The 26,012-nt window shown below is 45.0% G+C and overlaps 2 protein-coding genes across 11 annotated transcripts in view; one reads left to right on the top strand and one right to left on the bottom strand.

Moving 5' to 3' along the window:
- Positions 1-545: 545 nt before the first annotated feature.
- Positions 546-20,038, top strand: LOC110538378 (chromobox protein homolog 8). Of its 4 annotated transcripts, none has more exons than XM_021625157.2 (6): positions 546-1,033; positions 2,135-2,178; positions 5,012-5,077; positions 5,168-5,234; positions 17,615-17,945; positions 18,069-20,038. In XM_021625157.2, the coding sequence occupies exons 1-6, from the start codon at positions 965-967 to the stop codon at positions 18,740-18,742; spliced, it is 1,251 nt and encodes a 416-aa protein (XP_021480832.2). In that variant the 5' UTR covers positions 546-964; the 3' UTR covers positions 18,743-20,038. The 4 variants fall into 4 exon arrangements, with proteins under 4 accessions (XP_021480832.2, XP_036794329.1, XP_021480833.2 ...); XM_036938434.1 differs by having other exon boundaries at positions 547-1,033; positions 17,615-17,936; XM_021625158.2 differs by having other exon boundaries at positions 661-1,033; positions 17,633-17,945.
- Positions 20,039-21,644: 1,606 nt separating this feature from the next.
- LOC110538375 (histone acetyltransferase p300) overlaps positions 21,645-26,012 on the bottom strand; it is a 36,160-nt gene continuing 31,792 nt past the window's right edge. For 6 of the 7 annotated variants that reach the window (XM_036938439.1, XM_021625150.2, XM_036938441.1 and 3 more), the window contains exon 29: positions 21,645-25,985. In XM_036938439.1, coding sequence (XP_036794334.1) covers positions 22,821-25,985 — 3,165 coding nt within the window. In that variant the 3' untranslated portion in view covers positions 21,645-22,820. The remainder of the gene's footprint in view (positions 25,986-26,012) is intronic. The other variant, XM_036938442.1, reaches the window with a different exon arrangement.

The raw sequence follows: 26,012 nt of genomic DNA on the forward strand, positions 1-26,012 counted from the left end.
ATAGGGAAACAAAATAGGTGCTAAAATTATTAAATGAGATGGTGCCTATCTTTCCTATTAATTCGGGATAGAGGCACGTAGCTTGATAACAGATAGCCTAGCATTACATGGGACCTGGAACTATTTTGACATTAGAAAATTCTCCTTGATATTTTAACAAGATGGAAAACAATCATGTGCCAAAAATTCGACAGATGTTCCTCAATGGTATTTAAAGAAAACAACCCATAAAACACATTTAAGAGTTTATAGAATAATACTCATATTCTTGAAATACTGTGTTTTGCAACAGTGAAAGACCCAGGCGTGCTATTGACAAGATAGTCGAGTGACCACTCCAACAATGGAAATACATGTCCTCTAAGATGGAAGGCAGCGGGAGGAGGCGCGATCAGGTGGGGCCATTCTAGCCAATGAGAGGGCAGATACGCGTCTGAACAAGAGGCACAACTTCAATATAAAGTAATTTTTTAAAAGTTGACGGAATATCACGTGTGTCCACTTATATCAGTGCATTTGCAACAACTTAACCATTACGAAAGTTAAATTATATCAAATAATCCTCACGTAGCAATTTAGCAAAAAATACTCACTTCGTGGTCTGATTTTCGTGGGACAGATTTTGAGCGAAGTAAACCCTCTCGCTTAGCCTCTTCTTCTCTGTCCATTATTGGGGACTCGGCGCATCGTACCAGAGTCAGAGGGAGCGCGCTTGACTGAAGCACGCGCCAGGCAGTGATGTGTCGCAGATTTTTAAAACTCAATAAGAGAACCTAAAATACCGCTCAACTATCTAATACTTGCATGTGAGTAAGTGATAAAGACTCCAAGAATAGAACATGGTTGTAGAGTAGGTAAAAAGCTTGTTTTAGCCGCTGCAGTGAGTTTGGGGGATTTGTCTTGGAAAGAACGAGAAACATTCCGCGTTCCCTGTTTTGAGCGTGCGACTAGCAGCCTAGGAGCGATGGAACTGTCATCTATAGGCGAACAAGTGTTTGCAGTTGAATCAATAACCAAGAAGAGAGTCAGAAAGGTAAGCAATGTAGCCGTGCTTCCGAATAGAAATGTAGTCTACCTATCATTGGTGTCTTATGGTTTTAACAGCCAATGTTCTACCTGTACTCTTACAGAGTCTATATCAGCCATTACACAAAAGTATTGCTACGCACTTTCCGTAGTTTACGCAATATATTAAAATTGTCATTCTGTTGCGTGAAAGCTGCTAATTATAACACGCAAAAAGTTGATAATAGATTCTGCACAGAATGTTGCCTGTTGGCTACATCATTTTGAATAAAGAGATTGTGGAATCTTTTCGTTTTCCTTGGTTTGTGTATGTTGTATGTTCTGAAAATAGACTACTACCTCAAGTAGTAAAATGTAGAAGGGGTGTGTTTACCAAAATCGGGTCTCCATCGTGGGGTATCACTGGTGGGATTGTCCGCGCGGCCAATGTGTGTGAGCTACGCAGTTTTTTTTGTACGTTACGCCAACAGGAGGAGAACAGAGGACGGGATGATGGATTGGGGTATCTGCGTGAGAACAAAAACTGCTGCGTAATGTTACACCTCGCATGATCCATTCAATATAGTCCAATTATGTTGTTGTAGTATGAGCATCACAATGAGCCTATGTTTTTGTTTTTTATGGTATGAATCTTACTATTAATTTACTTATGCTTTAATGTGGTAAAGTTGGTTTGAAAATTGAAGATTATAATACAGTAATGTTTAATTCTATGTATTGAGTATTCTATACACGCACGCCGTACAATTATATTTTGTCAATGGGTGGTCCAAAGCGGAGACCTTCGATGTGCAGCACGTTGCGCAATACAAGTTGTTTACATGTAAAGTCCTACCTATTTCCATCGCTTTTTGACGTTCAATAAAACTATTTTACATAAAAACCCATCCATGTGCGATCACGTCATCACAATAGTAGAGTTCGAGGCCTTTACATTGACGTCATCTCGTACAATCTCCATTTGAAAATTAAAAATTACCCCAATGATCTCGACACCGAGCCTTTAAAGCGACAGTCATCTTTTTATGCTCCATGAACTACGGTGCAAAGAGTACTAATTGTGTTATTTGCTCTCTTGCTAAATGTGCCTTTCTCTTTTGCTTCTTAGGGTAATGTGGAATACTTATTGAAGTGGCAGGGATGGCCACCAAAGTAAGTATTCTTCTTATTAATTAGTGAATGCATTACAAATGTTTATGAGTCATGTATGTATGACTGATATTTTATCCTCCCACTGACCTGGGTACATATAGTGCCATCAGAAATGATTTACACCCATTGACTTTTTCCATACTTTGCTGTGTTACAGCCTGAATTTAAAAAAAAAATGTTTGTTCACAATACCCCATAATATCAAAGTAGAATTATATTTTTTAGAAAAGTTTACAAATGAATTAAAAATGAAAAGCGCAAATGTATTGTGCCAATAAGTATTCAACCCTTTTGTTATGGCAAGCCTAAATAAGTAAACATTTGCTTTACATGTCACATAATGAGTTGCTTGGACTCACTCTGTGTGCAATAATAGTGTTGAACATAATTTTTTGTATTACTACCTCATCTTTGTACTGCACACATACAGTTAGTTATCTGTAAGGTCCCTCCGGTGAGCAGTGAATGTCAAACACAGATTAAACCACAAAGACCAGGGAAGTTTTCCAATGCCTCGCCAAGAAGGGCCCCTATTGGTAGATGGGTAAACAAAAAATGTAGGTGTCCTTCCTAACTTAGTTGTTGGAGAGGAAGGAAACCGCTCAGGGATTTCACCATGATGCCAATGGTGACTTTAAAACATTTTAATGGCTGTGATAGGAGAACTAAGGATGGATCCACAACGTTGTAGTTACTCCACAATACTAACCTAATTGACAGAGTGAAAAGAAGGAAGCCTGTACAGAATAAAAAATATTCCATAACATGCATCCTGTTTGCAACAAGGCACTAAAGTAAAACTGCAAAAAATGTGGCAAAGCAATTAACTTTTTGTCTGGAATACGAAGTGTTATGTTTGGGAAAAATCCAATACAACACATTAATGAGTACAACTCTCCTAATTTCAAGCATGGTGGTGGCTGCATCATGTTATGTGTATGCTTGTAATCGTTAAGGACTGGGGAGTTTTTCAGGATTAAAAAAATGGAATGGAGCTAAGCACATGCAAAATCCTTGAGGAAAAGCTGGTTCAGTCTGCTTTCCACCAGACACTGGGAGATGAATTCACCTTTCAGCAAGACAATAACCTAAAACACAAGGCCAGTGGCCTTAAGTTTTGACTTAAATCTATTGCAAGATCTGAAAATGGTTGTCTAGCCATGATCAATAACCAATTTAACAGAATTTAAATAATTTTGAAAACAATAATGGGCAAATTTTGCATAATCCAGGTGTGGAAAGAGAAAGAATCACAGCTGAAATCGCTGCCAAAGGTGATTCTAACATGTATTGACTCAGGGGATTGAATACCTATGTAAATTAAAATGTCTAAAAACATGTTTTGTAGGGTATTGTGTGTAGATGGGTGAGAAAATATATTTAATCCATTTTGAATTCAGGCTGTAACACAACAAAATGTGGAATAAGTCAACGGGTGTGAATACTTTCTGAAGGCACTGTAATGTTCCCTCTGCTTCTGATGTCTTAGTAAAAACCTCATATCATTGGTTAAAGTGCATCTTATATTTAACACCCCTAATTCCGATTTCCTTAATCAAGGAAGTACACTGACAGGAGAACTGGCAACCACCGTACGCCATTTGGTGCATTTTCGTAATGTGAAGAGTCCGTCCAGATCCAGCGTTAATCCGATTCCGCACGCATCTAAAACTGAAGGGTACCCTTGTTTACCAACACTTTCAATAGAAATAGAGGGGTATACTACGACGCTAGCTAGATCTACTCAGGATTTTCCAAAGCTAGCTAGCTTCACTAAGCTTCACATTCCAGCTCAGGCTTCATCCATGTTACGACCATGCATTTAGATTCTTCAGCTGCCGCTAACTCCAGCCAGGTTTGTAACTGCGCTTGCATGTCGCACGTGACTAGTCGAACGCCGAAATCTTCATTGATAAAATGCTGAAACAGGAATCCATCAGCAAGTCTGTGCCACATTTGACGTTTTTGCTGAAATTAAAGAACTTATCCTGCAAATTCAGCAGGCTATGGTGTGAAATAGGTTATTAGAAGTGGTGTCTTTTATTACACAATTGTTAATGCGGTCTTTGTGTGCACGAGCACCTTTTTTCCCCCCACACCTATCGATAAAATTATTGTATTAAGTCATGTGAAAATTGTACTGTGTGTGACGTTTCAAATTCTCACTACACATTACTAAATGTGTAGTGAGATACTGTAGGGTATTTGAATATTATTAACACAATAAAAAAATTAATCAGTCCTCTTAAATGGTTTCGGAGAATGAAGAGGATGATGACTTGCTCTTTGCGAGAGGGAGGGAATCTGATTTGATTGGTCCTCAACTCTCAGCTCAAGCACTTCATTTAGGATAAAGTGAAGTTAGCCTGCCCCAGAGCAGGTTAGAGCTAAAGTATTCGTTGCCATATAAATTTACCTGGCTAAAAGGTGAGCCACCTTCGTGTCAACAGTTATCGAGAGTTGAACTCAGAATTGACCAAAGTTAGCTCGCTAACTCCTCTATCCCGCTTAGCAGTATACCCCTCAGGAGTCAAGACAAGTGGGGAAACCATAACAAATTCCAGAACGACTCACTTGCGCAATAGAGGTTGACATTTAAATGTGTCTGGTGATTGATTTGGTGTATTTGTAATGATATCTATTGACAATTTACAATCTGCCAGGGTTTTAAAAGGTAAGGTATAACCGCTAGCAGTCGCTATACATAAATTAATTGAAAGTTCACATATGATTCTATAACAACTCCTGTCATTGTACCTCCTTGCCTTATTCAAGGGATCATGCCATGATGATCCTGCATAAACAGTGCTTATAGAGCGTGATTGTTTTACAGGTATAGCACCTGGGAACCAGAGGACCACATACTGGACCCACGCCTGGTGCTGGCTTATGAAGAGAAGTGAGTAGTACTGAGAGTGCTGTTAGTATGAATACTGCATACTACTTTTGCTCCAGCCATTGCAATTTCATATTCTCTGTGTCTTATCAGGGAGGAGAAGGACCGAGCCCTGGCATACCGCAGGAAAGGACTCAGACCACGGAGACTCGTCTTGCGGGTACAGCGCTTACCTTTCTCCTTGTCCAGAACATCCACTTTCTTAATCCATTTTTATGTCCCTTACATTAACATAGCAATTACAAAAATGACTAAACTTAACTTAATATACTTTTATCTTAAGCCTGCGTCACACAAAGCAATTTATGTGTCATCTCAAGTAACTTTGCTGATACATGAAGCAGTTCAAACGCAATTGAAATTGCATGCAATGTCCAATCTTGTCATCACGGTTGCATAAATTATTTGATAATCCAAATGTTTACTAATTGTAAGAACATCGATATACAGTGCATTCGGAAAGTATTCAGATCCCTTGACTTTTTCAACATTTTGTTACGTTACAGTCTTATTCTAAAATTGATTAAATAAAAACATTTCCTAATCAATCTAAACACATACCCCATAATGACAAAGCGAAAACAGGTTTTTAGAAATGTTTGCAAATGTAATAAAAAACAGATACCTTATTTACGTAAGTATTCAGACCCTTTGCTATGAGACTAGACATTTTGCTCAGGTGCATCCTGTTTCCATTGATCATCCGTGCTAGACATTTTGCTCAGGTGCATCCTGTTTCCATTGATCATCCGTGAGAGGTTTCTACAACTTGATTGGAGTCCACCTGTGGTAAATTCAATTGATGGGATATGATTTGGAAAGGCACACACCTGTCTATATAAGGTCCCACAGTTGACAGTGCATGTCAGAGCAAAAACCAAGCCATGAGGCAAAGTTCTGGAGAAGGGTACACAAAAAAATGTCTGCAGCATTGAAGGTCCCCAAGAACACAGTGGCTTCCATTATTCTTAAATGGAAGAAGTTGGAACCACCAAGACTCTTCCTCGAGCTGGCCGCAAAGCCAAACTGAGCAATCGGGGGAGAAGGTCCTTGGTCAGAGAGGTGACCAAGAAGCCGATGGTCACTCTGACAGAGCTCCAGAGTTCCTCTGTGGAGATGGGAGAACCTTACAGAAGGACAACCATCTCTGCAGCACAATCAGGCCTTTATGGTAGAGTGGCCAGATGGAAGCCACTCCTCAGTAAATGGCACAGCCCACTTGGAGTTTGCCAAAAGGCACCTAAAGGACTTTCAGACCATGAGAAGCAAGATTCTCTGGTCTGATGAAACCAAGATTGAACTCTTTGGCCTGAATTCCAAGCGTCACGTCTGGAGGAAACCTGGCACCATCCCTACGGTGAAGCATGGATGTGGCAGCATCATGCTGTGGGGATGTTTTTCAGTGGCTTTGGGGATGTTTTTCAGTGTAGCGACTCTCCCCATCCAACCTGACAGAGCTTGAGAGGATCTGCAGAGAAGAATGGGAGAAACTCCCCAAATACAGGTGTGCCAAGCTTGTAGTGCCATACCCAAGAAGACTTGAGGCTGTAATCGCTGCCAAATTAAAGGATCTGAATACTTATGCAAATGTTATATTCCCAAAAACCTGTTTTTGCTTTCTCATTATGGTGTATTGTGTGTAGATTGATAAGGGGGAAAAAACTATTTAATACATTTTAGAATAACGCTGTAACGTAACAAAATGTGGAAAAAGTCAAGAGGTCTGAATACTTTCTGAATGCACTGTATATTTACAGCCCTCTTTTACCCAATAAAACGAAATGTGCAACGTTGATTCAAAGTCTCTGAGGTGACCAGGACATGGGTGTGTCCTAACAGGGTGAGGAGACAAAGTAGCCAGTGGTGGTTGTAGTTCTGGGGCAGCCACCATAAACAATCACATACAGCAAGTTTTACCATCCAGGGGTTCCTCTTGTTTGCCATAAATGGCATATTTTCTTTATAGGTATGTTGGAATTACTGCACAGTTTTCCAGACCAATGCATATGTCACCCCAGCATGAGAGCTCGTTCTTTACGATTCAGCCCATTTCAGGTGTCACATGGGCTGGCCAGCCATGGTTGTTAGCTAAATAGGTATGAAGGCAATGCACGCCATCAATTTCCAGACAGCATGTTGGCTGTTGAATGGCCTCCTGACATGAGGCAGTCCAGTTCCATGGTGTCTCTGTCTCTAGTAACTGCCTGAGAAGAGGACGGATGGTGGAGTGGGCCTATCAGTGCAATTCCTATGACATGCCCACTAAGTTGATGGCATTTCTTGTCAATGAGTGTCAGGTTGTGTTGGCTCATTGTAGTGAACCTTATGTGCTTGTGACGTGTGGTTGCATCCTCCCCATACACCATGATGTCAAAAAGTCAACATATACGGCAACTCCGGGGCAGACAGCCAGGATGGTGGACATGATTGTCTGGAAGAAGCAGCTCAACCTGAACAGTATAAGAGTGCACTGGAACATCCCAATGTGCATCACAAATGCAGTGAGCCAGAGGAAGGTTTTGTTCGATTCGAATTTTGCTAGACAGCCATTTTCAAGTCTTGCTATAGATTTTCAAGCTGATTTAAGCAAAAACTGAAACTAGGCCAATGAGGAACATTCAGTATTTTCTTGGTAAGGCTCGTCCAAACTGGCATCAAATCACCTCTATCACCTGTGGCTGGATACGCCACTCCGCAGACTGAGGCTATCCTCTCGACAATACAGTGCCTTGCGAAAGTATTCGGCCCCCTTGAACTTTGCGACCTTTTGCCACATTTCAGGCTTCAAACATACTTTGACTTGGCCATTCTAACACCTGGATATGTTTATTTTTGAACCATTCCATTGTAGATTTTGCTTTATGTTTTGGATCATTGTCTTGTTGGAAGACAAATCTCCGTCCCAGTCTCAGGTCTTTTGCAGACTCCATCAGGTTTTCTTCCAGAATGGTCCTGTATTTGGCTCCATCCATCTTCCCATCAATTTTAACCATCTTCCCTGTCCCTGCTGAAGAAAAGCAGGCCCAAACCATGATGCTGCCACCACCATGTTTGACAGTGGGGATGGTGTGTTCAGCTGTGTTGATTTTACGCCAAACATAACGTTTTGCATTGTTGCCAAAAAGTTCAATTTTGGTTTCATCTGACCAGAGCACCTTCTTCCACATGTTTGGTGTGTCTCCCAGGTGGCTTGTGGCAAACTTTAAACAACACTTTTTATGGATATCTTTAAGAAATGGCTTTCTTCTTGCCACTCTTCCATAAAGGCCAGATTTGTGCAATATACGACTGATTGTTGTCCTATTGACAGAGTCTCCCACCTCAGCTGTAGATCTCTGCAGTTCATCCAGAGTGATCATGGGCCTCTTGGCTGCATCTCTGATCAGTCTTCTCCTTGTATGAGCTGAAAGTTTAGAGGGACGGCCAGGTCTTGGTAGATTTGCAGTGGTCTGATACTCCTTCCATTTCAATATTATCGCTTGCACAGTGCTCCTTGGGATGTTTAAAGCTTGGGAAATCTTTTTGTATCCAAATCCGGCTTTAAACTTCTTCACAACAGTATCTCGGACCTGCCTGGTGTGTTCCTTGTTCTTCATGATGCTCTCTGCGCTTTTGACAGACCTCTGAGACTATCACAGTGCAGGTGCATTTATACGGAGACTTGATTACACACAGGTGGATTGTATTTATCATCATTAGTCATTTAGGTCAACATTGGATCATTCAGAGATCCTCACTGAACTTCTGGAGAGAGTTTGCTGCATTGAAAGTAAAGGGGCTGAATAATTTTGCACACCCAATTTTTCAGTTTTTGATTTGTTAAAAAAGTTTGAAATATCCAATAAATGTCGTTCCACTTCATGATTGTGTCCCATTTGTTGTTTATTCTTCACAAAAAAATACAGTTTTATATCTTTATGTTTGAAGCCTGAAATGTGGCAAAAGGTCGCAAAGTTCAAGGGGGCCGAATACTTTTGCAAGGCACTGTAGGTCTGCACCTAGATTCAACTGGCCTGGAATGTGCGCTGCTGACAGTGAGCGCAGGTGTGTGTGTGTGTGTGTGCCCACAGATGATCCGTGATGCCACTTGTCTGAGCGGACTCCGCCCTGGCGATTGACGTACGTGATCCAGGTTGAGTTGTTGGAATGAATCAGAACGTGATTCATTCCGAAAAACACATTTTGCCTCTCTCCTGGGGGCAAAATGTAATAGAACCAGCCGAATCGCTTCCAGCTCCAAAACATTTACATAAAGATTTGTGTTCTTCCCACTGACTGTTCGTTATGCGTCCATCGTAAACTGCACCCCCATCCCTTCAGGGAGGTGTCGGTCTTTATGACAACCTGCAAGACTACTGGACCCAGCTGGACCCCAGCTGAGAGTATCCTTGGGATTTGCCAGAAGGATAGGCTTGGGTGACATTGCCACGTAATGGTTATCATTCGATAACGGTCTCTGTTCGGATGAATGCGTTGGCTTATAAACCATTGTTGGATAGGTCTCATGCGTAATAGGCCAAGTGGTAAAACTGCTGATGCCACAACCATCAGCCCCTGTAAAACCATAACCCGGCAAGCCCTGAAAGTACGGCTCCGGTGGAGTGTGCATGCTGCAGTCAGAATGCACCTCTGTCTGGTGACTGTTAGACGTGAGTTCAGTTCCAAGCCTAAGAAGCTTGTCTGTTGGTGAAGAGTGAGAGAACTCTTTTCACAGTTTATCAGGAAAACCAGATTGTGGATATGATTTATCACTATCCTGGTGTGTGTCTCGACCAATTCTCTCGACTTCGCTATTATAAGACAGTCGTCTAGATAGCACAATATCCGTATCCTGTCTGTCTGACTACTTTGAATAGACAGTGTGTTAACATGCGAAAAGTTTTTGTAATGATTTATTCAACAACCTCAAATCTAAGATCAGTCTCATGCCACTGTCTTTCTTGGCACACGAAAATATGGCTGATAATGATCCGTCATTTTGTCTGCTTCCATAACTGGGCGAATAGCTCCTTTTCCTACAAGGTTATTTCCTGTTCTAGAATAGGGGCCGCTTGAGCTGAAACTGTCGTGGGCGTGACACCAGCAAACTGCAACGCGTAACCCTTCCAAATTGTATTCATTACCCAAGGGGAAGCTGTGCATTCGTGTTTCCATACACTCAGTCTGCTGGACAGGGCAGGGCTGTCATTTGATTTGGAATAGCTAACTGGGCTACAGGCAGAGGCTGCTGTGCAGTTTGACGATTTATATTTTGGACTGTTTAGCCAAGTCACAGGCAGAGGCTGCTGTATGACTGGAAACTGTGTGTCTCTGTGAAACCTAACTGTCCCAGCCCTATGTTTTGCCTTGTGCTCATGGAATCTTTGTCTAAGGCCATGGCGCTCATAAGAACGAGTGGAAAGGAGAATGGATGGGAGACACAGGAGTGTGTACACTTAGTGTGCGCTGGAGGGATGTGTGGAAGTGTGCGGCTTTTGCTGGCAGTCCGCAATGTGTAGCTAGTCTTCTCTTTCATGTTGCTACCAGGCGTGGAGCAGGATTCTCTGACTGTAGAATACAACACAAAGTCCCTCACAGGAAGGCTCACAGGCCCTCAGTGGTTTATCCACTCTGTACGCCTGGGCAGCGTGTTGTTGCTGAGGGCGGAAAGGATTGCAGTTCGAGCCTCTCGCACCAGCGTGGGACACCTCAGGCGTCTGAGTGGGATGTCCTGGGCCTGGGAACCACTCACAGAGCAATGGCGAGCCTCCCCTGTCTTGGTCGAGGCTGGTTGGGATGGGGCAGGGAAAGGAGCCCGGGGCCTGAGTGGCATGATAGCCTTGAAGGCTGCAGAGCCCTTCTGTTGCTGCTCAAATTTGTGTGTGATGGTCTCCACGATAGGCCTGAATAGCCCAAATACTGTGACAGGAGCATTCAGCAGCACGTTCTTCTCCCTTTCTGACATTTGGGTGAGGTTGAGCCACAAGTGACGGTGTATCATGACCAAGAATCCTATGATTCTGCCCGTGTCCTGGGCAGCACACCTCGTCATGTGTAGAGTGAAGTCTGTCGCCTTCTTGAGCTCAACGTACATCTCTGGAGTAGCCTGCCGTTCCATGTCCCGGAGGAGCTGGGCCTGGTAGGCCTGGAGGATGGCCATGGTGTTCAACATGGCTGCTGACTTGGCCGGCTGCCTTGTAAGACTTCTCCGCCAGGCAAGCGATAATACGTCATACTCTGGATGATAGCTGCGGCTTCACTGCCGCAGAGGCTACTGAGAGGTGTGAGGCTATGTTTTCTTTGAGCAGGGGCATGGACAGATACCCCAGCTTGGGCTCTGTCGATCCTGGACCATGAGTTGAAGCTCTGGATGGAAGAGCGTATCTGTTGTGGCTTCTCCCAGGATCGCCTCACCTCATTCCTGACATCTGAGAACAGGGGAGGGTCTAGGGCGGGGCTGGGTATCTGGCCAGAGACTGGGTGACTGACTGTGGGAAGTAAGCCCCTGCCAACATGGTTTCAGGGGCTGGTTGTGGATAGGCCTAGCTTAGTCCTAGCTTAGTCACAGCCCTGCACAGGACCTCCATGAACTCCTTGTTGTAAGGGTCCTTGTCAGAGATCGGAGGGGCAGCCGGCGTCTCCTCATTGTCCTCTTCCTCTATGTCTCTTCCTCACTCTGAGCCCTTTCATCTGAGCCAGGATCTCCATAGGCGTCCCATTGGCTGGCATGGAAGTCTCTCAGCTCCCGGTGTGCCGCATCCTCGAAATAAGCAGCAGGTTCGGGAAGGGCAGAGGTGTGGAGACTGTCGAGTATTGGAGAGCTACACCTCACCTCCTCGTCTGTAGGCTCCCGGGAGCTATACGGGACGAGCTGTGTGGTGGAGAGCTAGAGACCAGCTGCACTTGATGATGGAGGGAAGACAGAGGAACCCCGGAGCAGTGGATACATAAGAAGGGGTCCGTAAGAGCCAGCTCCGTGCTCTGGTCCAAGCAATCGGGCGCAGTCTCTGTGACGTCCCTCCCCGACATGTGTGCCTTGCACTTGAAGCACTATTTTATCCCGGGAGGGAACGACATCTCTGCCTGAGGAGAAAAAATAATTGAAAAACCTGATGGAATCCCTCTGGTACCTTCACTCAAAGCTTACGAACACTCTTTGAGTGTGATTGGGAAGGCGATTATTTAATAATTACCTCAGAATTTTTGGTCTCCTGCAAGTGCGACGCATTAGCTAGCTAGCTAGAAGGACCACTAGCAAAGAGTGGCTAGCAAGCTAGCTGACTCAGGCTACTAAATGGACAAACGGACCGATGTTGAAAGAATCTAAAGAAAAAAATATATATATATATATATATACAGTACCAGTCAAAAGTTTGGACATTCAAGGGCATTTCTTTATTTTGACTATTTTCTACATTGTAGAATAATAGTGAAGACATCAAAACTATGACATAACACATATGGAATCATGTAGCAACCAACAAAGTGTTAAACAAATCAAAATATAATTTTGATTCTGCAAAGTAGCCACCCTTTGCCTTGATGACAGCTTTGCACACTCTTGTTATTCTTTCCACCAGCTTCACCTGGAATGCTTTTCCAACAGTCTTGAAGGATTTCCCACATATGCTGAGCACTTGTTGGCTGCTTTTCCGTAACTCTGCAGTCCAACTCATCCCAAACCAACTCAATTGAGTTGAGGTTGGTTGATTGTGGAGACCAGGTCATCTGATGCAGCCCTCCATCACTCTCCTTCTTGGTCAAATAGCCCTTACACAGCCTGGAGGTGTGTTGGGTCATTGTCCTGTTGAAAAACAAATCATAGTTCCACTAAGCGCAAACCAGATGGGATGGCGTATCGCTGCAGAATGCTGTGGTAGCCATGCTAGTTAAGTGTGCCTTGAATTCTAAATAAATCACAGACAGTGTCACCAGCAAAGCACCATCACACCACCTCCTCCATGCTTCACAGTGGGCACCACACATGTGGAGATCATCCGTTCACCTACTCTGTGTCTCACAAAGCCATGGCGGTTGGAACAAAAAATGTGTACTCATCAGGCCAAAGTACAGATTTCCACTTGTCTAATGTCCATTGCTCGTGTTTCTTTACCCAAGCAAGTCTCTTCTTATTGGTGTCCTTTAGTAGTGGTTTCTTTGCAGCAATTCACCGATGAAGGCCTGATCCACACAGTCTCTTCTGAACAGTTAATGTTGAGATGTGTCTGTTACTTGAAACATTTATTTGGGCTGCAATCTGAGGTGCAGTTAACTCTAATGACCTTATCCTCTGAAGCAGGGGTAACTCTGAGTCTTCCTTTCCTGTGACGGTCCTCATGAGAGCCAGTTTCATCATAGCGCTTGATGGTTTTTGTAATTGCACTTGAAGAAACTTTCAATGTTCTTGAAATGTTCCGCATTGACTGACCTTCATGTCTTAAAGTAATGATGGACTGTCATTTCTGCTTGCTTATTTGAGCTGTTCTTTACATAAAATGGACTTGGTCTTTTAGCAAATAGGGCTATCATATGTATACCACCCCTACCTTGTCACAACACAAATGATTGGAAAGAAATTCCATAAATTAACTTCTAACAAGGCACACCTGTTAATTGAAATGCATTCCAGGTGACAACCCCATGAAGCTGGTTGAGAGAATGCCAAGACTGTGTGCAAAACTGTTATCAAGGCAAAAGGTGGATACTTTGAGGAATCTGAAATATAAAATATATTTTAATTTCTTTAACACATTTTTGTTTACTATATGATTCCATATGTGTTATTTCATAGTTTTGATGTCTTCACTATTATTCTACAATGTAGAAAATAGTAAAAATAAAGAAAAATTATTGAATAAGTAGGTGTGCCCAAACTTTTGACTGGTACTGTATGTTCTTCGCCATTTGCTCGAAGTTGTAGGGCGTCTGAAATTGCTCAGTTTAGACGAAAAATAAGTACAGATGAATTTACAGATGATAAGAATGGTGGCTTTGATAAACAACAGTGGCTGAATAAAGCAAGAGTGACACTCTCCGACAGGGCAGTGCATATTATACCCTTGTGGGAGGGGCCAATCACTGCCTGCCGTGGCAAAGACAGGACTTCGGTGGTTTCATAGTTGAATATGATTCAGTGGTGCTGTCTTACCACTTATAGCATAGTAAGAACTCGATTTCAAGATTAAGTGAAACTCAAACTGTTTTACATTCACCATTGGCCTCATGGTGAAATCCCTGAGCGGTTTCCTTCCCCTCCGGCAACTGAGTTAGGAAGGACTACTCTTCTCTTTGTAGTGACTGGGTGTGTTGATACACCATACACAATTTTTACCCATCTACCAATAGGTGCCCTTATTTGCGAGGCATTGGAAAACATCATTGGTCTTTGTGGTTGAATAGTTGTTTGAAATTGGATTTGGAGGCAAATCTAGGGGGGCTCCCTAACATAATTGCAAGAGTAGGGTCTGAATTCATTCCTCATTCATAGTTGATATTTCCGCCTATTGTACCTGTGATATTTCCTAAATGCTTTAAGATGTCCTAATGTTTTTTTGTTGTATGTAGGGCAGATAATTGACTGCTCATATTCCAAATGTTAGCAATATCAGAGCTTGCAATATTGGATTAAATTAGTTTACGTGGCCCACCACCCCTCCAGCCAGTCATTATTCTGTACTGTTTGAGTTTAGGGGTCCCAAATTATAAATTTAACTACTTTTGCAGTAAAATATTTGTACACAACCATCCATTTCATATACAGTGTCTTCAAAATGTATTCAGACCCCTTGACTTTTTCCACATTTTGTTAGGTTACAGCCTTATTCTAAAATTGATTACATTGTTTTCCCCCCCTCATCAATCACATACATTACTCCATAATGACAAAGAAAAAATGGATTTTTAGACATTTTTGCTAATACGAAAATAGTATTCAGACCCTTTACTCAGTACTTTGTTGAAGCACCTTTGGCAGTGATTACAGCCTTGAATCTTCTTAGTTATGACGCTACAAGCTTGGCACCATCTAGCATCACTACTCTGGATGGTTCTGACTTAGAATATGTGGACAATTACAAATACCTAGGTGTCTGGTTAGACTGTAAACTCTCCTTCCAGACTCACATCAAGCATCTCCAATCCAAAATTAAATCTAGAATCGACTTCCTATTTCGCAAGCAAAGCATCCTTCATTCATGCTGCCAAACATACCCTTGTAAAACTGACCATCCTACCAATCCTTGACTTCGGCGATGTAATTTACAAAATATTTTCCAACACTCTACTCAGCAAATTGGATGCAGTCTATCACAGTGCCATCTGTTTTGTCACCACAGCCCTATATACTACCCACCTGTATGCTCTCGTTGGCTGGCCCATATTCGTCGCCAAACCCATTGGCTCCAGGTCATCTATAAGTCTTTGCTAGGTAAAGCCCCGCCTTATCTCAGCTCACTGGTCACCATAGCAGCACACACCCGTAGCACGCTCTCCAGCAGGTATATTTCACTGGTCACCCCCAAAGCCAACTCCCCCTTTGGCTGCCTTTCCTTCCAGTTCTCTGCTGCCAACAACTGTAACGAATTGCAAAAATCACTGAAGCTGGAGACTCATATCCTCCTCACTAACTTTAAGCATCAGCTGTCAGAGCAGCTTGCAGATCATTGCACCTGTACATAGCCCATCTTTAAATAGCCCACCCAACTACCTCATACCCATATTTTATTTATTTTTTGCTCCTTTGCACCCCAGTATCTCTACTTGCACATTCATCTTCTGCACAGCTATCACTCCAGTGTTTAATTGCTAAATTGTAATTATTTTGCCATTATGGCCTATTTATTGCCTTACCTCCCTAATCTTACTTCATTTGCACACACTATATAGACTTCTATTGTGTTATTGACTGTACGTTTGTTTATTCCATGTATAACTGTGTTGTTTGTGTCGCACTGCTTTGTTTTATCTTGGGCAGCTCGCAGTTGTAAATTAGAACTTGTTCTCAACTGGCCTACCTGGTTAAATAAAGGTGAAATAAAAAATAAATAAAAACATTTGGGGAATTTCTCCCATTCTTCTCTGCAGATCCTCTCAAGCTTTGTCAGGTTGGACGTGGAGCATTGCTACACAGATATTTTCAGGTGTCTCCAGAGATGTTCGATCGGGTTCAAGTCCGGGCTCTGGCTGAAACATTGAGACTTGTCCCGAAGCCAATCCTGAGTTGTCTTGGCCGTGTGCTTAAGGTCATTGTCCTGTTGGAAGATGAACGTTTGCCCAAGTCTGAGGTCCTGACTATTCTGTTTTCATCAAGGATATCTCTGTGCTCCATTCATCTTTCCCTTGATCCTGACTAGTCTCCCAGACCCTGCCGCTGAAAAACTTTGCCACAGCATGATGCTGCCACCATGCTTCACCGTAGGGATGGTGCCAGGTTTCCTCCAGACGTGACGCTTGGCATTCAGGCCAAAGAGTTCAATTTTGGTTTCATCAGACCAGAGAATCTTGTTTCCCATGGTCTGAGAGTCTTTAGGTGCCTTTTGGCAAACTTCAAGTGGGCTTACATGTGCCTTTTACTGAGGATGGTTGTCCTTCCGAAAGGTTCTCCCATCTCCACAGAGGAACGCTAGAGCTCTGTCAGAGTAACTATCTGGTTCTTGGTCACCTCTCTGACCAAGGACCTTCTCCCCCGATTGCTCAGTTTGGCCAGGCGGCCAGCTCTAGAAAGAGTCTTGGTGGTTCTAAACTTCTTCCATTTAAGAATGATGGAGGCCACTGTGTTCTTGGGGACCTTCAATTTTGGTACCCTTCCCCAGATCTGTTCCTCGACACAACCCTGTCTCAGAGCTCTATGGACAATTCCTTCTACCTCATGACTTGGATTTTGCTCTGACATGCACTGTCAATTCTGGGACCTTTATATAGACAGGTGTGGGCCTTTCCAAATCATGTCCAATCAATTGAATTTACCACAGGTGGACTCCAATGACGTAGAAACATCTCATGGATGATCAATGGAAACAGAATGCACCTGAGCTCAATATCGAGCCTGATAGCAAAGGGTCTGAATACTTTAGCAAATTTTTGCAAATACCATATTTACAAACACCTGTTTTCCCTTTGTCATTATTGGGTGTAGATTGCTGAGGATTTTTTTTCTTTCATCCATTTTAGAACAAGGCTGTAACAAAATGTGGAAGAAGTCAAGGGGTCTAAACACTTATCGAAGGCACTGTGTGGGAGACCTTAGAGATATGGAAAAACATGGTTGTGCTTTGTTATACCTCGGGTAGCGGTATCTCAAAGACTAAATCCCTTTTTGAAGATTGGCCATTAACGTACTGGGTTGGAGTTCCAAACGGAACGATATGACCACTCATGTAAACTTTTTTCTGCGCCCTGATTGGACATTGCATACATTCAGTTGCGTGACAGGATTGATTTCTATCTCTTGCGTTGCAACTAAGTTGCTGGCAACTTTTGGGGTGACACACAGCATCATAAATGCCACTTTGTTGCAATCAACAGAAATTGCGTCCAGATTGCTTCGTGTGACATCGGCTTTAGTCTTCTCTTCTCCTACAGAATATCTATGCCATGGACCTCCGTAGTGCACACAAAGTCCCAGATACCCCTCGTCTGCGCCTCTCCCTTACGCGCTCCATGGGCTCCGAGCTGGACCAAGGCAGTCTGCCATACAGGGCGGGGGAGGGAGGGAGCGTCTACCGCCGCCTGGCAAGACGCAAGAACAAGCAGAGGGTGTCCAAACCTGTGTCTGACAACAATTCCCTCCAACCACTGACCCGCATACAGGACCCCATGGAGCATGAATGGCAAGGCGCAGAGGAGAGACCGGAATCAGAGTTAACAACAGACACACGTGAAAACAGTCAATTCAGTTTGTTTTCTATCAAACATTTAATGAAATATTTGATCATCTATTTTTTATCTCGGTTTGAAGGTCAGGATTGGTCCTATTTGTGGTATATTGATCTCATTTCCTGTCTCTTTCTCTCTTAAGGGCATAGCCGGTCAGAGTGCAGCTCTCCCATGATGGAGCAGGAAGTGGAGGAGCCGACTGACAGAGTGGAGAGTTGTGGTTCCGCACTGGGATCTGGAGATGAGACATTGGGGGGTGGGGCCTTGTTGAGGGTGACAGGGGCATGGTACAGGTCAGAGGGTAGGACCTCTGAAACTGGACAGGAACAAATAGATAGGACTGACCAATCAGAGAGCTGTGTTTCTGCAGAGGGACCAAAAGACAACATTAGCAATAGGTTGGTGGACAGTGCCACCGAAGTGGAATTGGGGACAGATACCTTGATTGACAAGGTAGAAAGGTTAGGCACAGATAATGTTATTGAGAGGGTAGAGGGGTTGGGGACAGATTATTTTATTGACAGGGTAGAGGAGATGGGGGGACATATTTTGATTGACAGGGATAGCACTTCAGTGGTGGATGTTGGAGATGAAACCGTGGCTGATGGTTCAGTGGTCTGTACCGATGTTGAGGTTGCAGAGGAAGTGGTGGAGAATGACACAAAACAGCAAGGTGGAGAGGTTGTGACACAGTGTCCAGACAGTAGTGGCGCAGAAGTGAATCCTGGCAAAGTGATTGTGACCGATGTGACTATCAACTCTTTGACCGTAACTTTCAAAGAGGCCTTGGCAGCTGAAGGGTTTTTTAAGAGCTGAAGGACAGAGTTCTGAGAGAGGATTAGAGAACATGTGAGGTTATACATGAAATGCAGCCCATATGTTGAATTTACCACTTTGGAACATGTTTAGATAAACAACCACAATATAATTTGTCATTAAAGATGTTTACAAAGCCTATGAAAATAAATTGATACCAATTACTAGGGTTTTGGTGAGGTATTGTACCTTAGAGAATTGGGTGGTAATTTTCACATTGTGTTTGGTTCTGGAAAGAAGATTAGTAAGAGAGGATGAGGGAGAGAGCAGTTGACTCCTGAATGTCATATTTATAACATTACTACTTCTCCAACGTCTCTTATTCCAGGAGGCTCATTTCGGTTGCTCTTTTTTCTAACGCTTTTGTATTGTCTGTCTTCCTCAGTATTAACAGTAAGTTGTGCATGTCCTGTATGTCATGCACACCCTTGTCCTCCATTCAATTTGTTAGTTTGATTTCTATAACAAAGAAATAGAAAGGAGAGAAGGAATGCCTGGAGGGATAGAAGTTTAAGCATTTCAAGATGAAGGCTGGCTGCGTTGAAGTATTGTTTTTCTTTATTTTACTTCTCAAATTAAAAGAGCCTACCTGAATCTATTTTTGTATTACCATTTGATAGTCCACCCCTCTTGCTAAAGCCTTTGTGCATTTCTAAAGAGGGGATATCAGTTTACACCACTCATTCCCAAATGTGTTTTTTAGGTCTCATTTCATTTACTCCTTTTTCTAACGCTTTTGTATAAAGTCGACTGTCTTCCTCAGTATTTACAGTAAGTTCTGCATGTCTCCTGTCAATCACGCACAGCCTTGTCCTTCATTTCATTTAATATGTTTATTCCTATGACAAAAATAGAAAGGAAAGAAGGAATTCCTAAAAGGATAGAAGTTCAGCATTTCAAGATGAAGACTGGCTACGTTGAAGTATTGTTTTTACTTCCAGGTAAAAAAAAAAAAAAAAGGCATATTCTTGTATTACCAATTGATAGTCCACCCCTCTCACGAAGCCTTTGTGCATTTCTAAAGAGGAGATATCAGTTTACACCATTGTTGCAGTAGGAAATGTGCAAATTGAAGCAAATGTTCTCGGTTGTATTTATCGCATGTCACATGTAAAAGCTAAATTAAATGTCACGTGTTGAAAAAAATGTATCTTTGGTCACAATGACATGTCAAATGTCTTCTCTATACCATATGCCTAGAAATACAGTGTAAAATCTACTTGTGTTTGAGATTCATATAAACAGGATGGATATTACCTCAACATTTTAGCATGGAATAAAACATGTTAGCAGTAACAGAAGTGTCCTCACTGGTCCATTTTAGCAGCCGTTTTGGAAATGCATTTGCAGCAACTTGTGCCTCTTATCACCACTAGGGGTCAGTCTCCTCAGGGAACCATGTACAGTGGGCAGAACAAGTATTTGATACACTGCCGATTTTGCAGGTTTTCCTACTTACAAAGCATGTAGAGGTTTGTCATTTTTATCATAGGTACACCTCAACTGTGAGACGAAATCTAAAACAAAAATCCAGAAAATCACATTGTATGATTAAGTAATTAATTTACATTTTATTGCATGACATACGTATTTGATACATCAGAAAAGCAGAACTTAATATTTGGTACAGAAACCGTTGTTTGCAATTACAGAGATCATACGTTTCCTGTAGTTCTTGACCAGGTTTGCACACACTGCAGCAGGGATTTTGGCCCACTCCTCCATACAGACCTTCTCCAGATCCTTCAGGTTTCGGGGCTGTCACTGGGCAATACGGACTTTCAGCTCCCTCCAAAGATTTTCTATTGGGTTCAGGTCTGGAGACTGGCTAGGCCACTCCAGGACCTTGAGATGCTTCTTACGGAGCCACTCCTTAGTTGCCCTGGCTGTGTGTTTCGGGTCATTGTCATGCTGGAAGACCCAGCCACGACCCATCTTCAATGCTCTTACTGAGGGAAGGAGGTTGTTGGCCAAGATCTCGAGATACATGGCCCCATCCATTCTCCTAAGGTGTAGTCGTCCTGTCTCCTTTGCAGAAAAGCATCCCCAAAGAATGATGTTTCCATCTCCATGCTTCACGGTTGGGATGGTGTTCTTGGGGTTGTACTCATCCTTCTTCTTCCTCCAAACACAGCGAGTGGAGTTTAGACCAAAAAGCTCTATTTTTGTCTCATCAGACCACATGACTTTCTCCCATTCCTCCTCTGGATAATCCAGATGGTCATTGGCAAACTTCAGACGGGCCTGGACATGCACTGGCTTGAGCAGGGGGACCTTGCGTGCGCTGCAGGATTTCAATCGAGGGCGGCGTAGTGTGTTACTAATGGTTTTCTTTGAGACTGTGGTCCCAGCTCTCTTCAGGTCATTGATTACTGCCGTGTAGTTCTGGCCTGATCTCTCACCTTCCTCATGATCATTGATGCCCCACAAGGTGAGATCTTGCATGGAGCCCCACAGCTCCCTGGTCTTGGCCATTGTGGAGAGGTTGGAGTCTGTTTGATTGAGTGTGTGGACAGGTGTCTTTTATACAGGTAATGAGTTCAAACAGGTGCGGTTAATACAGGTAATGAGTGGAGAACAGGAGGGCTTCTAACAGGTCTGTGAGAGCCGGAATTCTTACTGGTTGGTAGGTGATCAAATAGTTATGTCATGCAATAAAATGCAAATTAATTAAAAATCATAGTGATTTTCTGAATTTTTGTTTTAGATTCCATCTCTCACAGTTGAAGTGTACCTATGATAAATATTACAGACCTCTACATGCTTTGTTAGTAGGAAAACCTGCAAAATCGGCAGTGTATCAAATACTTGTTCTCCCCACTGTATTTAGGTCGATCCCCCCCACCCCAAAATAACATGCACTCTTAATTTGACTAGCTACAATAAAAAAATATTCAGCACATCATTCATTTTCATTTTATTATAAAAAACAGTATTTGAGTCCACAGTTCTTTGTACAGTAAAAAATATTAAATTAAACTCTCAAAGTTCTGAGCAGAAAGATAAATTGGGGTTGGGAGGAGGGACAGCAATTATTTTGGGGCAGGAGAAGGGGACCAGTGCATTGGGCTCTTGAGCTGCTGGGGTTAAGTCCAGAGGGAAAAGTAAGGGTGAGGCAGAGTGTGACTGGTCACAACTCTCCCCTTCCTCAGTTCTATGCAGCACAGTTCATTTGGATCCATTCCCTCTGTTTTACAAGAACCGTAATGTCCTATGCACTGGCGGACCCCCCCCCCCCCCCCATACCTCATGTACTCTAAACTTTACAGGCATATAGGTATGTGCCCCCCACCTCCAATACTAAGTGTCTTACAGGAGTGCTCACACATGAGGGTGAGGGAGGGCATGTGTGTTCAGTGAGAGGGATGGCCCTTCCAGTATTGATGTCCAATGGCTAGGCATTTCAAATGTAGTCTCCATTGGCCACTGAAACTTGCAGCAGGCCCTCATCCACAAAAACACTCATTTTATTCCAGATTGAAAGCCCAACCCAGACATCAGTGAAATGAAATAACCCCACCCCCATTTCAATAACAAAAATATATTCTATGTGAATTGTAGCAGTCTTCGGGTATATGCCAACAAACCATTAAAAAACAAAAATAAATAAAGTAAACCCAAACTTAAAAGAAAGATATGCATGATGTTTGGATTTATAATAATATTAATCCAAATCACTCTGCTAAACTGATTTATGGATAAATTACAATAAGTCCATTGCATTAAATCATTTGCTCTTACATTTTTATTTTGTATTTTTTTTTTTTTTTTTATCTTAAACATTTCTTAAAAAGGCAAATACTCCCATAGTCCCAAACCCCAAAAATATTACCTGCGTCGTATTCTCTAAGGGAGATACCATCCCCCTATTTGTACACAATTGGCAAAAAATATATTAACAGCAATAACTTACCATTCATTTATTAATTAATCGACGTGTTGATTTATAGTTGCATCTCCCATAGGAAGTTCACTTCAATGTATTTTTTATTGAAAACATTAAATAATATTAATAGTAAAAAAAATAAAAAGAAAAGGCTAACACTGTCCCAGGTGCAGTCCCGAAAGCACGGCGAGGCTACATGTCTAAAGTGTTATGATTAATGTTCTGCCCAAGGTCCTGGCTGTTCCCAGACAGCATGTCAGGTCCTCCAGGCCCATGGAGACCACCCATCCCACTGAGTTGAGACAGCATGGCATTCTGGTCTGACCCAAAGTGGTCCATTGAGTTCTGCTGCTGAGGCGGCTGTTGAGAGGGGACCACCATACCAGGGTGGTGCTGGGGTAGCTGGCCCGGGTGCGGGGAGCCTGTCTGGGTCTGTGGGGAGATATGGTGAGGGGAAGGCTGGGGCTGCATGCGCGGGGAGGGGCTAGAGTGTGGTGGCTGGGACTGGGGTCGCGGGGAGGGCTGTGGCGAGCGCACTTGGTTGCTGAGGGACGTAGACAGCGTCTGGCCCTGCAGGTGAGGGGACTGGGCCATCTGCTGCTGGGGGCTCATGGGGCTGCTGTGCTGGGCCGGAGAGCCCCCACCCAGGTGCTGCTGCTGTTGTTGAAGCAGCCTCTGGTGCAGTGCCTGCTGGAGCAGAGCCTGGGAGGACTGCGGCTGGGGGGCGCACTGCGGGGGCTGGGGCTGCTGAGGGGGGCCGCCTACTCCAGGACCCGGACCCCCCTCAGCCCCCTGGTGGCCCACCATGGCATTCTGGTGTTGTTGCTGCTGCTGCTGCTGCATCTGAAGTTGGTGCTGATGCTGGAGCCTCTGCTGGAGCACTGCAGCAGCCTGCTGCTGGGCCACCGTGCTGGGGTAACCCTGCTGCTGCTGCCCTGGCTGGGCTCCAGGCTGCTGCTGCAGTCCAGACTGGCCCTGACCAGGCTGCTGGGGGGCCATGCCCGGCTGGCCCATGTAGCCCTGCTGCTGGAACTGGGCATGGTTCCCAATCTGTTGCTGCTGCTGTTGCTGTTGTAGTTGGAGATGTCTCCTCATAAGGAGCTCTCTGAACTGGGGATTTATGTTGGCCATGTTAGGTGCCTGCTGGCCTGGCATCCCTCCTTGCTGATGCTGCTGAAGTGCTGCCACCTGTTGCTGCTGCAAACTACTAAGCAAAGGACGCTGCTGCTGCGGTTGCTGTTGTTGTTGCTGCTGCTGCTGCTGCTGTTGTAGCTGCTGTAGCTGGGTCATGGTGGGCATGTTGACTCCCTGACCCATGTGCATACCTGGCTGACCAGCCACAGCATTCACATTGACCTGTTGGCCACCCATACCTCCTGGAACTCTGCCTGGACCTGGCCCGCCAGGGGCTCCTGGGGGTCCTGGGCCCCCCTTATACTTGGAGGCTCTCTGCTTGATAAAGGCAGCCATTAGCTGAGGGTTTGAGCGGAGGATGTTGAGCACCTGCTGTTGCTGCTCGGGTGAGCTGGGGGAGCGAAGGGTACGCAGCAGTTCCTGAAGGGCAGCCTGCGGGAGGTTCCCACCCCCAGCCGCACCACCTTGCTGCACCATACCAATCAACCCACCAGGTCCCTGAGCCTGCTGCCGCTGCTGAGGCGCCACCATGCCTGGATGTCCCATCATGGCTTGCCTCTGGGGTGGCATTCCCTGGCCGGCCCACTGTTGCTGGGGGTTCTGAAGCGGGGGACCAACCCTCTGCTGCTGCACCTGTGGAGGCAGCTGGCCCTGGGGGTTAGGCTGCTGGGGCTGCTGCTGCATGGGGCCAGGGCCCACCATCATACCTGGAGGACCCTGCTGCTGCTGCTGCTGTTGTTGCTGCAGCTGCTCCATGTGAGCCCTGGCAGCAGCCTGAGCCTGGGGAGGCAGCCCCTGGGCCCCCACCATGCCCACCCCAGGGTGGGCCATGCCCATCTGGACCTGGGGCTGTTGGTGGTGAGGGTGCGGAGGCATCATGCCAGCTGCCTGCGCCGCCTGCCTCTGGAGGGACATCTTCCTTTGGGCGTCTGCCACTTGTTGAATCTTCATGGCGATCTCGACAGCCGCTGGAGGAGGCCCTGAAGGAGGTTGCTGCTGCTGGGGCATAGAAGGCTGGCCAGGGTTGGGCTGCTGTTGTGGTGGTTGCTGCTGAGGTGGTGTGGCTGGTCCCAGGCCCGGTTTGCCTTGGGACGGAGGGTGCGGTGAGGAGCCTGGAGGCCTGTTGGTGTAAGGGGACAGGCTGTTGGGGTGTTGCTGGAGCTGTTGAGTGTTTGAGGCTTGGGACTGCTGCTGGACCTGAGGAACCATCTGCTGTTGCTGGGGGGAGTTCATCATCCCCCCTCCTCCAGGCATCTGCTGAAACTGGTGGTGAAGCTGGTGGTGCTGCTGAGGCATCCCACCTTGCTGCAAAGTTCCTCCACCACCCATCCCTGGCTGGGGCCCAGGAGGCATATTGGGCTGGGTGGGTGTCTGTGGTGTTGGGGGCTGGGTGCCTCCTGATGTGGGTGTACTGGGTGCTGTGGTGCCATTGTTACCTGGTGATGGCAGCCCCCCAGGAGGTCCTCCTCCACCGCAGGCAGGCTGGCCCACCCTTTGCATGCTGGCCATCCTTCTCCGAAGCATCTGAGCCTGCTGGAGACGGTGCTGGAGTTGCTGCTGGCGGAGCTTGTGCTTGATGTTGAGGCAGAAGGGTACGGGGCACTTGTTCTCCTGGCAGTGTTTGGCATGGTAGCAGCACAGAGCAATGAGTTGCTTGCAGATGGGGCAGCCACCATTGGTCTTGCGCTTGCATCCCTTGGTGTGTTGCACCACACGTTTCATCTTCTGGCAGGACGGCAGGGAGCAGTTGGCATTGCGGCATTGGCAGGCGTGGACCAGGGACTGAATGCAGCGCTGAATGCTGAGGCGGCGGGAGTCCCCGGGGCTCTGAGTGGCAGCGGCCGCTGCGTTGTTGCTCTCGTCGTCCAGGCCCAGGCCCAGCTTCTCCATCTTGTGTTCATGGCCCTTAGTGTTATAGCAGGTGATACACAGGTCGTAGTCCTCGCAGACGGTGCAGTGGAAGCGTGTCTCCACGCTGGCCTTGCACTCGTTGCAGGTGTAGACGAAGCGGTCCTGGCTCTGATTGTGTAGCTCCACCAGCATGCACATGGAGCTCCACTTGGCTCTCCTCAGGGAGGAGAACTCCAGGTGCTTGTCCCGGGCCAGCGTCAGGAATGCGTCACGCCCATCCATCAGGTCGCAGGCCATTAGGGGGTCCGGGTCCGTGATGGGGGGCAGGGAGTTGGCAGTGGGGCCAGCGATGAGACGGATCACAAAGAACACCTGTATGGGGCAGAGAAGAAAGGATGA

Source organism: Oncorhynchus mykiss, chromosome 12 (genome assembly GCF_013265735.2).
Source record: "Oncorhynchus mykiss isolate Arlee chromosome 12, USDA_OmykA_1.1, whole genome shotgun sequence".
Taxonomy (NCBI): Eukaryota; Metazoa; Chordata; class Actinopteri; order Salmoniformes; family Salmonidae; genus Oncorhynchus; species Oncorhynchus mykiss.